Below are 12,635 nucleotides of genomic sequence, written 5' to 3' on the forward strand. Positions count from 1 at the left end.
AGCTCTCTTTCCTCCCTGCAGACAAAGAAGGAGCACTTATACACGTGGCGAATTGAGCTGGCGAAAACAGAGAAGTACTGGGATGGATGGTTCAGGGGCTTATCTAACCTGTTTCTAAGCTGTCCAACTCCAAAGCTTTTGCTTTTAGCTGGTACGTATCTGGTTTAAATTTAGCAGCAGCTCACTTCAGTGGTGTCCCAGTTGTGTTTTAAAAAATAAGGTCAGCCTTTGGCTCAAGTCTTTCTCTCAGAATGGTGCACCCATTTCTTCCACTCTGGCTGTTGTGTGTATCATGAAGTATCATAAACCGGTCAGTTTGAACCATGCATATTTGGAATTAGGTCAGAGCCTCTAGGATCAAGATGGCACAAAATGATGTACTGGATTTTACAGTGCTAAATGCTTATTTTTGTTGTATAACTGCAAAGAGGAGCAAAGGAGATCCACGCTGCCCTTCAGCCTCCACTACTCTGCTACTTTCCTACAGATGGAGGTGTGACTTTCCTCTGAAATCATGGATGTTCTGCAGCCAGCTGTAGGCCCTTCATGTGCTCTGGTAGGAAAGATAAAAACCTTGAGCAGCCTGGTCTGGTGGTTGGTGACCCTGCACATAGCAGGGGGTTGAAACTAGATGAGCACTGTGATCCTTTTCAACCCAGGCCATTCTATGAGCTTCTAAGCTGTGGAAAAGATGTGTTCTTACAGCTTAGGCAGAGATTCTTTCCTGTCACTTTACCATCATGAGGTGCAGCCGTGAAATGTTCTAGTGGTTGTCAAAGGTGATGTTTGGTTCACTTTCTTTTTATGCCAAAATTTCTCTTTCACAATGCCTGGTAAAGCTCTGCTTAGTTATATTCTTCCTGGAATTTCTCCAGTACATCTGTTTATTTGATTGTAGGTGTTGACAGGCTGGATAAAGATCTGACAATTGGACAGATGCAAGGTAAATATTTAATTTTGTTACCTTCATGCTCTCTTTGGCTGACAACTTGTTGCTGTGAACAAAGATATAGGGGGAGTAGCCTCTTAGCAGGTGCAATTGATTTCAAAGCAATTGTGCACTGAAGATTTAGTCAATCCAAAAATATTGCCTGTGTGTGGTTATAGGAAACGTGGAGAAATTGAGGAGGGAGGGATTAAATTAAAGTTGTGATGAGCTTTTTCCATGGTTTTTGTTCAATCTGGTGACTGATGTTTCCAGCAGTGGGGCTGCCACTTTCTTTTAGGGAATCAGGATGATGTTCTGCAAGGCTTTCTTTTTCATGTTTTTTTCTCCCATTCTAATGACATTCCTAGCTTAGAACACTTGAGACCATCCAAAACTGTTTGGTCTCTGGATGTTTCTATCAGATAAAGATTCTGCATCTCCATCCATGCTTTAATAATTTATTTTTTTCTTTTGGTCCCAGCTTCATGGGATTTGCAGGGCATTTGGTATTGGAAAGTGGCACAGGGCAGCATGATAAATGTTATGTTAAAGTGGCCTCATGGGGCAGAGCAAAGGGGGAGGATCCCCTCCCTCACCCTGCAGGCCACGCTCTTTTTCATGCTCACAGTGAGGCTTAGTGAGGTTTGTAAAGAATGCAAAGAGCCACCTTAGAAGTGTTCATAAATTCACCTTGCTTTTAAGGTTCCAGTGTCTGTTGTTTCCTGCATAGGTGAGAATTACTTCCCTAAACTATTGCTGTTCAGGAAGCAGGACTGCTTAAAAAGTGATGATTCTCTTAATCTGCAGGGAAGTTTCAGATGCAAGTCCTTCCACAGTGTGGCCATGCAGTCCATGAAGATGCTCCAGACAAGGTGAGCTCTGCCTGGGGGTGAAGCTGTGTGCATCGTGGTCTCCACTGCTTAAACACAACAGGGGCCATTGCTTGCTATGAAGCACAGTTTTACACCACAAGAGCCTTTTGGATGAGATACCATCACTAGTTTTTTTGCAGAGCAGCTTGGATTTTATCATATTTTTAAGCTGACTGGAAAGCCTGAGTTGAAATGTTAGATGAGATACAGAGCTTGGCTAGCTTATAGGTTTAATTCTCAAGCTGGTGGTGATGGGACTAACTGTTACCATATGGAGTGTGGTTCCCTTTAACCTCCTGCCTTCCCTCAAGAAGCTTTTCATTCTTCCTAGCACTAAGCCACAGCTTTTGGAGCTCATCTGTGTTGTACTGAGTTGGGTGGCTCAAGTTTCCCAAATATGAAACAAATGCTATTGAGACAGTTTGCAAATTGAGGAAGCAGAGTGACTGCTGTGTTTTGCTGCAGTTTGTGTCCTGACAGGAGGACTCGTGTCAGTGGAGCCTGTGGTTGGGAACAGGACTGGTTTTAATGCTTGTTCTGCACCATGAGTGCAAAACTCAGCCTGCCAGAGCTCTCCTTTACCAACCTGAAGGAATAGCTTTCACCTGAATGTTGTTGTGCTTTTCAGCATAGCTTCTAAGTGGTGTGATTAGTGCCAGAATGCTGTCTTGATTTATTCTTCATAGAAATAACATACATAATGGTTTCACCTAACCTTTCTTTTTGCATGCTAAATCTAAGAAATTGCTGAAAGAGGTGGTGAAAAAACTTTTGATTGTGTGATCAGTGTGAAGGTGCAAGCATGTATCTCCTTTTAGACTCTTCGTTTTCAAGCAGCAGACTTCATCCAGCAAGAAAATCCCAAGGGCACATTACTATAGGTGGAACTGCTGCATCCTTTGAAGGCTCTCTGGATTTCTCGTTGTCTTCACATCCCTTTAAGTTCTGACCTAGTTTTCCTTCCTCCAGGTTGCTGAAGCTGTTGCGACGTTCCTGATCCGTCACAGGTTTACAGAGCCCATCGGTGGATTCCAGTGGTAAGGCTTTGTGAGTGCTGCAGCTGGGCAGTCTGTGAGCAGAGTCCTTGCTCTCACTGTGTGCTTGTGGCTTTCAGTGTGGGAGGTAGCTAGGAGTTCTAGCATAATGCTGAAACCACATATAAACAAACAGCTTGGCATCACAGCCAGGAATTATTTGATGTTTGTGTTCTCTGTAAACTTTTCACATAGTGTCTCGTGTTAATGAAACCTTCTTCCTTGAAGGGAAGGAGTGAGGCAGATCTCACTTTGCTGATTCCTTTCTCTGGAGCCTGCCAGAAGGCAGAATTACAAGCTTTGTGGTATTTGGTTTATGCAGGTTTTTATTTACATAATCAAGGCCTTGTGCCTTGAAAGCAACTCGTACCACGCTGCTTTGGCCAGGGAATGCTGGTCAAATCAGACAGGTAGAGCTCTCTGCTTCTTTGTCTGCTGACCTCGGGTGTATTGAACTAAACTATAGGAGCCAGGTCTCGATGTAGCAATGAGAGTTGGTTGTCATTGATAAGGTTGCTTGGAAAGCCTCCTAAGGGTACAGCATCATAAAGGTAATGACTAAACCAATGCTCAGACCACACTCACAAATGGTACTCATCTGCCTCAAGGTCATCTGTCATGTGTCAGTGAGCAGTCCTGAGAAGTTCTCTTACTTTGTAGCTGAGAATTCTTCAACAGAAGCTATAAATTTCAACATGTACAATGCTGTAGGACTGGTGATACTAAAGGGGTGTTGCTGAATGATCTCTCCTTTCCCCTTTGTCCTATGCCTTTGGGGATGAAACAGCAGAAATGTAGGAATGTGGGCTGCATATTTTAAATTCAGTGGAAGGAAGTGGTGTATAAATGATGAGAGGGAAAAGAGGCAGAGCCAAAGATCTGCAGAGAATACCTTAATTTTAACGTGGCCTTTTTTTCCACTCTCCTTTTTCCTTCCTAGTGTGTTTCCTGCTTGTTAATACCCTGCTATCTCCAGCACTGAGTCATATTGTAAATAAACTGCACCAGAGGCCACTGTGATGTATCCCATATCTGTTCATCTCTCCAGTTCAGCAGCAGTGAGAAGTTGGTGTGAGGTTCATCATCCCTTAGAACAGTTCTCCACAACGTGTCCGTGCTTAGGGACTTCCTTGCTGGGAAGCAGCTTGTGTTGAAGACCATGAAAAGCTCTTCAGACCCTCAGAAGTGGGCTCCTCTCTGCTGCCACAAGCAAAGACCTCCTGAAACCCCAAGCAGTCTTATCGACCTCCATCGGTTCTCAGGCTTTTTTGGACCCAACTGCAGAAGGGTTGTTGACAATCCAGAGCCAGCAAAGTCACTGCAGCATTTCCAAAGGCTTCAGGATTTCTCCGTGGAATCATCTGATCGTCTTCAAAGTGCCCCTTAGCTTTGGTTTTTGTTTTGTTTTTCTTATATATTCGTTTTTTTCCCCTAAAGCAGTGGGGGAATCAGCTTCATTGGAAACTCAAGTTCCATCTCACCAGTGTCAGCCTTATGGATTAAGCTGTGGAAGGAAGCTGATGCTGCTTTCTTGTGCAAATTTGGACCAGAGGGTAAAACAAAAAGGCAAGGGTGGGAATCGTCAGCTCCATTTCAGAATCTTGCAGCTTTCTTAACGTTTGTTTCAAGCTCTCACTGAGAAAAATAGCCTGAATTACAGGCAGTTTGCCTATTTGGCCCTTTTCTGCCTCTGGAATGTGTTTATGCTTCCCTCTGTGTAGCTGCCACACATGACTGAGCAGAGATCAGCATCGTTGGGGTGAAAAAGATGCAAGAAGTGCAGCAGATAAATTCCTGGAAGAGCTTGGAGTCAATCCTGCTGATGTTGATGCAGAGGTGCAGGCAGCTGATTCCCCAGTACCAGAGGATACACCTTGTTTTCGGTGTCACTTCCTACATCATCTCACTGCCTGCCCCCCATATTTCCACACAAATCTGCAGTTACATGGGAGAATGCTTCTTCAGGGTTAATTACCTGCAGGCAGTTGGTCAGATTGCTTTCACCTCTCCTAAGAATCACACTGGAGCATAAGAGCTGGCACGTATTGGAGCAGTTTTTCTCAGCGTGTTGCTGGTGGTTGTCTGAAATCTTATTCCATTTGCCTTGTGTCCAGAACCCCTTCGTGTGCTGTATGATGGAGGCAGTATTTAATGCTGTTTTGCTGAGGCACAGTTCTGTTCCTGGCTTGATCCTGGGAGCTGTGATGGGCAGCAGTTCTCCAGAGCCATCCTGAACTTCTGGTGTGTTTGAGGTGCAGGTGGGGCAAAGGGAAGCGGTGTGAAGAGCTGGTAAACGTGGAGATTCCCTCTGATGGAGAGCTGCTCCTCATCTCATTCCTTCACATGTGAGTTGTGGCCTTGTGCTGTGCCCATTGCCCAACACATCAGGGTGGGAAATGCGTGAACAAGGGGCAAGAAAGCCAAATTGCAGAGGGCTCTGCTCATTGCCAGACCACTGGCACTCAGTGTTAATAGAGAATTGCTGGCTCCTGACATTCCTCTTTCTGTTCACTGTTGCATTGTGACCGTGGTGTAACATCCAGCCCAGCTGTAGTTCCTGGTGGATTAAATGGACCTTCAGTAACCGAGATGCTACATCTCCCTTTTTCCTGATGCATCCTGAAGGCTGGCAGCATCCTCAGTCCTCCCCACGTATATTTCAGCAGGATATTTAATGTGGCATTGCTCCCTGCCAAGTTCTGGGTCCTGGCTGTCTCAAAACTGGATTTGGGGAAGTTAGCTACAGGGATGAGAGCAATAGCGGATGGAGTGGGAATCCCTTCCTGCTGTGCTGAATTGCAAACATTTTTGAGAGTCTGCTTTTGTCTGAAGGATTTCTGCCTGTCTGCAATTGCTTTTCCTGGGAGGAGGGAGCAGCAGGCAGAGAGAAATGGTATTTAGGTGAAAGTTAGCACAGAGAATGAGCTGCAGGGGAAAGTGTTCTCCTTCACTTAATAAAAGTAGGGAAACCCAGGAAGTTCTCCCTCCTTTGCTGTCTGATCAGTGCATTCTTTCACAGCCTTCAGCACTTTGTGTCAAAGCAGGCAGACGGGAGGAGGCTGAGCTGTAAGGGTGCAGATTTCAAGCAGGAGCATTTGATGATGTAGAAATCTCTCTTGCCTTTGTTCCAGTTGTTGGATTGAGGATCCATGGAAGCTTTCACGATGGAAAACCCTGAGGCTTGGCAGGAGCAGATGTGGTCTGGGAGACCGGTTTGTGTAAGGGCTGACTTCAGCTTGGAGCCTGCACAGGTTCTGCCAGCTCTGGGGCTGCGTGCATCAGACAAAGCCCTCAGCCTTTTGTAGCTTACAGGAGCACTGTGACTGCTGGAAAGAAATATTTCCTGTGTGGCCAAAGCTCTGAACACGGAGCCTGAGTGGATGTCTGCAGTGTGTAAGTCTGAATGGCCACTCCTGCATGCTGGCATCTAGAAAACAGCATTGATCCAGGGGTGGAACATCAGACTGTGTTGAAATCGTTGCTGTATCACGTTGCTGCATGGAGCTTGCTTTTCTTTTAACCCTTTTTGTCTCTCTTGTTCAGCCTGCCCTTGTCAGACACCTTCAGAAGCAAAGCAGGTGGGAGACTGTACCAAAGCCAGTTGAAAATACTGATGGTTGTTGCAGCTGGAAGTCAAGTTGTGAGCAGCTGAGACATGCTCTCAAGAAATAAGCACTGGTGGTGAGGAGTGAAAGTGCAGAGCAGTGATGCAGAGGTCTGAGGGCTGTGCTTGGAGCTACCAGACCCCCAAATCCGACGGGGTTTCCCCTCCTGGAATCTGACTGTGTATTTTGGAGATGATAGCTGTTGGTGATGTTTGTCTTTTGGCAGAGGAAGGAGCTGTGACCTGAGTTCCAGCCCTGCTTCCCACCTTTCAGAGTGAACCTTCTGGCTTTTCTTGTTTCTACAGGGCAGGGCTGAGTAATTGCAGCAGGGCAGAGCCCCTTGCTGGCTTTCTGCTCCAACACCATGCAGATACAGGAGCAGGAGAGCCCACATTATCTTGATCTGCACGTTTCTCTTCCTCTCCACTGTTGCCTTTTGTCTTGAGTGTGAATGGGAGATGTCTGGCAAGTCAGCTGGGCTTAACTGGTGCTTCACACCCCCTGAAAATCTACACCTGGATCTTCTGGGTAAGGTCAAAAACCAGTTTGCCAGCCAAGCTCCAGGTTGCATTTCTACATAAACTTGGCACCACGTCTGCAAAGCAGCTGAAACCTGTGGGACCGCGCTTGGGTTTTTACTGCAGGCTTTGCTGTTGGATGCTGGGCCAGTTGAGTTTCCAGCCTGGCAGGGTGTTGCTCTCAGGTGACCTCGTATCTTTTGCTGTTGTTTCCAAAAGGAAAATGTGTTTGTGTCTGTCAGTCCTCTGGAGACTGCTGTGTCCTGTGTCAGCCTCGTCCTGCTGGTACCCTGTTTGGTGTCCGTTGCTCTCGCCTCCAAATAAAGCATTTGTGCAAAGCCTGGGTTAGGAATTCCTCTGTTTGCCAATAGCAGCCTCTGGGAAGGGGTAGATCTGGCTGTTCTTGGGCTGTCACAGTGGTGAGGTCTGCGTTGGGTTTTTCTGGTGACTCATGGAAGTGTCTCATCCTCAGAAACGTCCCCACATCCCTTCTCTGTGCTCCAATGCGGGGAGGAGGAGGGGATGCTGGAGCCACAGCCTGTGTTTTTCCCCTCCCCTTTACCACTGATTGCTCCCACATGTACAGAAACATCTGAAAGTAATAAAACGTGGTGCTTTGGCTGTTCAGTAACCTGTGCTGTGTTGGACCGTGTGTTTTTTAACACCCTGAATGCTTCGGTTGCAGGAATTCGGAGCAGTGTGGGCTGAAGCTCTGTAGGTTTTTATGTGCAAGGAGGCACAGCAGAGCCCAGGTGCTTGGGAAGCTCTTAAACCTCTTCCCTTAAAATCAGTGAGTTTCTTTGCGGGCCGAGAATGTGCAGGGGCCGACCCCAACCCCATCCATTCTGCTTTGCCTGGTCTGCTGCTCCTGTCACCCTATCTGAAATGCACAGAGCAAACAAGTGGTACCGGGGCCCTGCCTGATCACCAGGTGCTGCTGGGGAGCCCGGCTGCCTCCTTTGCCTTCCAGTCACGCCAGCACTGTGGTTGGATAGAGAAAGGGAGCTTGTCTGCAGCGCCCTGGGGAAATGGGGCTGTGCATGGGCTGGGGGCCAGGGAGGCTGGAAGGCAGCAGCCCCTGCGCTGGCTTTGCTGCACTCTGAGCTCCAGCACCAAGGTCCCTCTTACAGCAGCAGCTCTGCAAAAAAGATTCATCGTGTGATGCTGGCAGAGGACAAGGGGTTGTGTGCTGTTCTCTGCTGTTGTACCCCGGCACCAGAGGGGAGCGTGAGGTTGCACAGCCAGGTTTCAGATGCATCCGGACCCCACAACAGGTTGATTTTTGTAGTGTTGGCTTTGCTCTGGTCCGTGTGGCTGCTTTGGTCACTCCGAAGCATACTGATGGCTGTAGGAGTGCCATAGCTCTCACTGCTGCTCCTCTTAGGAGACTAGAAATGGGACAGAGGGTGTGTTTAAGGTCAAAGCTATGGAACATGTGTGGGTTTTGTACCATCCGCTCCCCCCCGACCCTCCCAGTAACCTTAATGCCACACCAAAGTATTTCTCCCAGCCTCCAGTTGAGTCTCCTTCAATTTTATTTTCAACAGATTTCCCACAGCTGAACAAATACATCCTGCCCCTGCAGCACCCTCTTCTCCTCCTGGATGAACCCCAGTGGAGCTGCGCTGTGCTGGGGAGGCTTTTCACTGCCATGGTGACAATGACAGCACCCAGGTCAGGAGCTGCATTTTTGAGCCCAGGTGGTCACTCAGTCCCGGGGATCCCGGCTGCACGGCCGCCGAAACTCCTGCCCGTACTCGTGGATCCACTTGTTTGCCACTGGAAGGGACAAGGGCCCCATCTGTCTCTGTCCCCTATACCAACCTCAGGGGGATGGCCTCCCTGCTGTCCCTCTGACCCTGAATCACCCTGGGGTGACACTGGGTGCTGCCACTCACCCCACTTGTCCCCAGCCAGCACGGGGCATCCAGCGTGTAGGGTGTCCCCGTCACCATCACCATTCCTTCGCAGGTTCCACCAGAACAGGGCTGCATTCTACAGAGCAGTAAAAAGACACATCCCAGAGCTAGGCACCCCTCAAACAGAGCTGGGAGCTCCAGAATTGGGATTTTGCACCCCAAAATTAAGCCAGGATTCAACAGCTGGGCTCTCACGGCTGCGGTTTGGCAAAACAGAGCTGAGAGCCCTGAGGTTGGATTATCATCCCAAGAAATGGATAGGAGCTTCAGAGTTAAGGATCAGCACCCCAAAACAAGGGCTGTATACACAACACAGATCAGGGAGTTATGGGGCTGGGGTTTGACACTCCTAAGAGAAAGCTGAAAGGCCCAAACACTGGGTTTGGCACCCTTAGAATGGAGCCAGGAGCTCCAGAGCTGGACTTCGGCACTCGAAAGCATCAGGGAGCTGCAGGTTGGGATTTGATATTGGGATGGGCTCAGCTGTGACTCTCTGTAAGAGAGAAGAACTGGGAGAGCTGTCGTCCCCCCCCCATTCCCCACTCTCAGGATCTTGTGCAGGTTCCCCTCACCTTAACCACTGGCACACTGAAGTTGGCGTAGATGAAGGCAGTGGAGCCACCTGCCTCCACTGCACTCAGCTGGAAAAGGAGCAAAAGAAATGTGAATCATGGCCCTCATCCTCCTCCTGCCCTTTGTAACGCGACTGCTTTCTGAAGCACAAAGCCTCCCCAGATTCCATCCCCCATGCTTTCCTTACTGTGGCATTGCACAAGCTGTGAAATCCTCTACCAACACTACGTTTTATCACCATAGCCATCTACTTTTAGCACCATAGCTGTGTGATTTAGAGCTGCCCTCACCCCTCTCCAACCACGTTCACTCTCAACCCTACTGATGTCCACACGGATGCAGCCTCTCTCAGACCAAAATGGGGACTCACGTAGATCATGACCGTGGCGATCCTGTTGCCTGACTTCATTCTGTAAAGGGGGCTCTTCCTGGACTGCCCCAAAAGCAAGGAAGTGGAAATGGTCAGTCTGTGTGGGTGCTGCTGGGAGACACCTCTTACCCTAATGGACTTCACGGCTCTGAGCTGCTGCCAGGAAAATCCCTTCCTTCCTCTTTCCTCCTCTCCTTCCTACAGCCCACTCCTGGCTCCATCCCAGGGGACACTCCAGGAACCTCCCTCCCAAAGCACCATCCCAGGAGCACCTTGGGGACCACCCAGGACCATCCCAGGAGCACCCATAGGACAATCCAAGACCATCCTGGTGACTGTCTCAGGACCATTCTGATAACCATCCTAGGAGCACCCCAGAGACTATCTTGGTGGCCATCCCAGGACCATCCCAAGTACACCCAAAGAACCATTTCAGTGACCATCCCAGGAGCACCCCAGGACCCCCAGACTCTCCTGACCGTGGCGTGGTCGAAGTGGGGCTCGTAGTGGCCACCCAGCCCGTAGTTGACCACCTGCAGGTACTCAGCGTAGGGTGGCCGCAGGTCCAGGCCAGTGATGGCCGCCATGCGAAGCTCCAGTGCCCGCACCACGGGGTCAGCTGTGTCCTTCAGCCAGGCACTGTGGGGACACCCAACCTCAGCCCCCATTGACTTTGTTTGGGAACAGATGGGGACACCCAACCTCAGTCTCCGTTGACTTTGTTTGGGAACAGATGGGGACACCCAACCTCAGCCCCCATTGACTTTGTTTGGGAACAGATGGGGACACCCAACCTCAGCCCCCCACCGACTTTATTTGGGAGCAAATAGGAGCACCCAACCTCAGCCCCCCATTGACTTTGTTTGGGAACAAATGGGGACACCCAACCTCAGCCCCCATTGACTTTGAGAGCAGACTGGGGTCTTGTGGCAATGGGGACACGTTGGCCCCAGTAGTGGCTCCTACCTCTTGCTTATCCGATACTCCACTTTCTGCTGCTTCTCTCCAGAGGCGACCACGGATCTCTGCAGCTGGACATGAGGAGGGGACATTGCTGAAGACAGGGCCACCCTCTAGAGGCCCCAAAGCCAAGCAGGGACCCCACTTGGGGACTACTTTGGGGTAATTATAGTAGCCATTGGCCAAACATCTCTATGGTGTCCCCATGGGGTGATGGAAGCAACACACTGAGAGTATGATGTGATGTCACGGTAGTGTCAATGACTGTCATTGGGTGTCACCAGTCCACCAACCCTGGCTGGGAAGGGACACAGTTTGTCCCCAAAAGCCTTGGTGGGCTCAATGGCAGCATGGATGGAGCCAAGCCAAACCCACCACTCTACAGGTCAGGGTGGTCCAAAGATTGTCCAAGGGGACACCACTGGGGACAGCATTCCTGTCCCACCCAACTGCTCACCCAGGGCCCTGCCAGTCCCTTAATGGTTTCAGCCTCGGCATCGCTGACAAAGTCGTGGTACAGCACAATGTAGGGCTGGAGCCGCAGCGTTTCCTTCTTGGCAGGCTGCAGCAGGAGGTAGGGGCTGCCGTTGGTCTCATAGGAGCAGCCAAGTTGTGAGGGCTGCTCCGGGGCCATCTGGGGACAGAAGGGATGGAGAGGACGTGGGGATGGGGCTGGGGATGAGGTGGGGGCTGTGGTACCCTATTGCCAGCCCTACCTGTGCCCCCAGGCCCTGGCACAGCTCCTCGTAGGCATCCCGGTTCTGCAGCTGGGTGACATTGGGGCGCTGCAGGGGTCTCCCCACACGGTCCCCATGTGTTGCCAGCAGCTTCTCATACTTGGCCACATTCCTTGTTACCCTCTGGTTACTGGGATCTACCAGAGAGAAGGCTTCACCCCAAGCCCATATAGAGGTGATAGAGACACTCCAAAACCTCTCCGCAACTCCCTGGGACCACATCTGAACCTCACGTACCATAGTGGAGAAACTCCCTGGAGAGAGTCAGCGCATGGGAGATATTTCCAGCCTGGATGGGACAGGGAGCTCATGAGCTCAGGGCTTGGCCCTACAGTGGAATGGGTCAGGCCATGGGGCACTAGGGGTCATGGTCATACCATAAAGTAGGAGAAAGCGAGGTAGTTCAGTGCATCCTCCAGGCTGCCCCGCTCCTCCTCTGGGTTCCAGCTGCCGTAGGAGAGGCGAAAGCGGCTGACGGCCTCTTCCAGCCAAGCGATGGAGTGGTAGAAGTCACCTGTGTCATAGGCCACCTGCGAAGCAGTGCTCAGAGCTGCTGCTGGATCAGCCTGGCCTTTTTCCTGTCCCATTCCTTCCCATCATCATCTAAAATTATTTTGTTCCAATCCTTCCCATCCTCACTGCAGCTAATCCCATCCCATCCCATCCCAATTCCCATTCCCATTCCCATTCCCATTCCCATTCATCTAGTCACATCTGGTCACACTGTTATCTCCATTCTGTCCTATCCCCTCTTTTTCTTTCTCGTCTCAATATCCCTATTCCCCCATCATGTCTTCATCTCATCCCCACCCCATCTCCACCTTCATCCCCATCCCTTATCCTATCCCTGCCTCTAACTCCATCTCATCCCATCTCTATCCCCATCTCCATCCTATCCTATCTCTATATCCAGCCCCATTCCAATCTTCATCCCCCTCCCATCTCCATCCCATTTCCATCTCCATCCCATCCCAATCCCTATCTCAACTATCCCATCCCTGTTCTATCCCTATCCTCATGCCATCCCATCCCAACCCATCCCATCCCATCTACCTCTTCAACCTCATTTCCATCCCATCTCATCCTATTCCATCCCACCCCACCCCACCCTGCCCCATC

The 12,635-nt window shown here is 50.0% G+C and overlaps 3 protein-coding genes across 6 annotated transcripts in view; 1 reads left to right on the forward strand and 2 right to left on the reverse strand.

The window, feature by feature from the left end:
* PPME1 (protein phosphatase methylesterase 1) overlaps positions 1 to 7,588 on the forward strand; it is a 31,169-nt gene extending 23,581 nt beyond the window's left edge. The window contains 5 exon segments of the mRNA XM_010706290.3: positions 22 to 151; positions 899 to 943; positions 1,736 to 1,800; positions 2,770 to 2,837; positions 3,775 to 7,588. Of these exon segments, the coding sequence (XP_010704592.1) occupies positions 22 to 151; positions 899 to 943; positions 1,736 to 1,800; positions 2,770 to 2,837; positions 3,775 to 3,793 (327 nt within the window). The 3' untranslated portion in view covers positions 3,794 to 7,588.
* The window catches only part of FCHSD2 (FCH and double SH3 domains 2), a 569,931-nt gene that overhangs the window by 178,686 nt on the left and 378,610 nt on the right, over positions 1 to 12,635 (reverse strand). The window lies entirely within an intron of this gene.
* Positions 8,456 to 12,141, reverse strand: P4HA3 (prolyl 4-hydroxylase subunit alpha 3). Of its 3 annotated transcripts, none has more exons than XM_010706292.3 (10): positions 11,894 to 12,141; positions 11,754 to 11,805; positions 11,496 to 11,653; positions 11,237 to 11,413; positions 10,786 to 10,850; positions 10,299 to 10,458; positions 9,820 to 9,882; positions 9,449 to 9,517; positions 8,856 to 8,952; positions 8,456 to 8,736 (listed from the first exon to the last, which is right to left on the reverse strand). In XM_010706292.3, the coding sequence occupies exons 1-10, from the start codon at positions 12,101 to 12,103 to the stop codon at positions 8,666 to 8,668; spliced, it is 1,122 nt and encodes a 373-aa protein (XP_010704594.1). In that variant the 5' UTR covers positions 12,104 to 12,141; the 3' UTR covers positions 8,456 to 8,665. The 3 variants fall into 3 exon arrangements, with proteins under 3 accessions (XP_010704594.1, XP_031408016.1, XP_031408017.1); XM_031552156.1 differs by having other exon boundaries at positions 11,496 to 11,668; XM_031552157.1 differs by lacking the exon at positions 8,456 to 8,736 and having other exon boundaries at positions 8,857 to 8,952; positions 9,820 to 9,877; positions 11,496 to 11,668.

This window comes from Meleagris gallopavo, chromosome 1 (genome assembly GCF_000146605.3).
Source record: "Meleagris gallopavo isolate NT-WF06-2002-E0010 breed Aviagen turkey brand Nicholas breeding stock chromosome 1, Turkey_5.1, whole genome shotgun sequence".
Classification (NCBI taxonomy): Eukaryota; Metazoa; Chordata; class Aves; order Galliformes; family Phasianidae; genus Meleagris; species Meleagris gallopavo.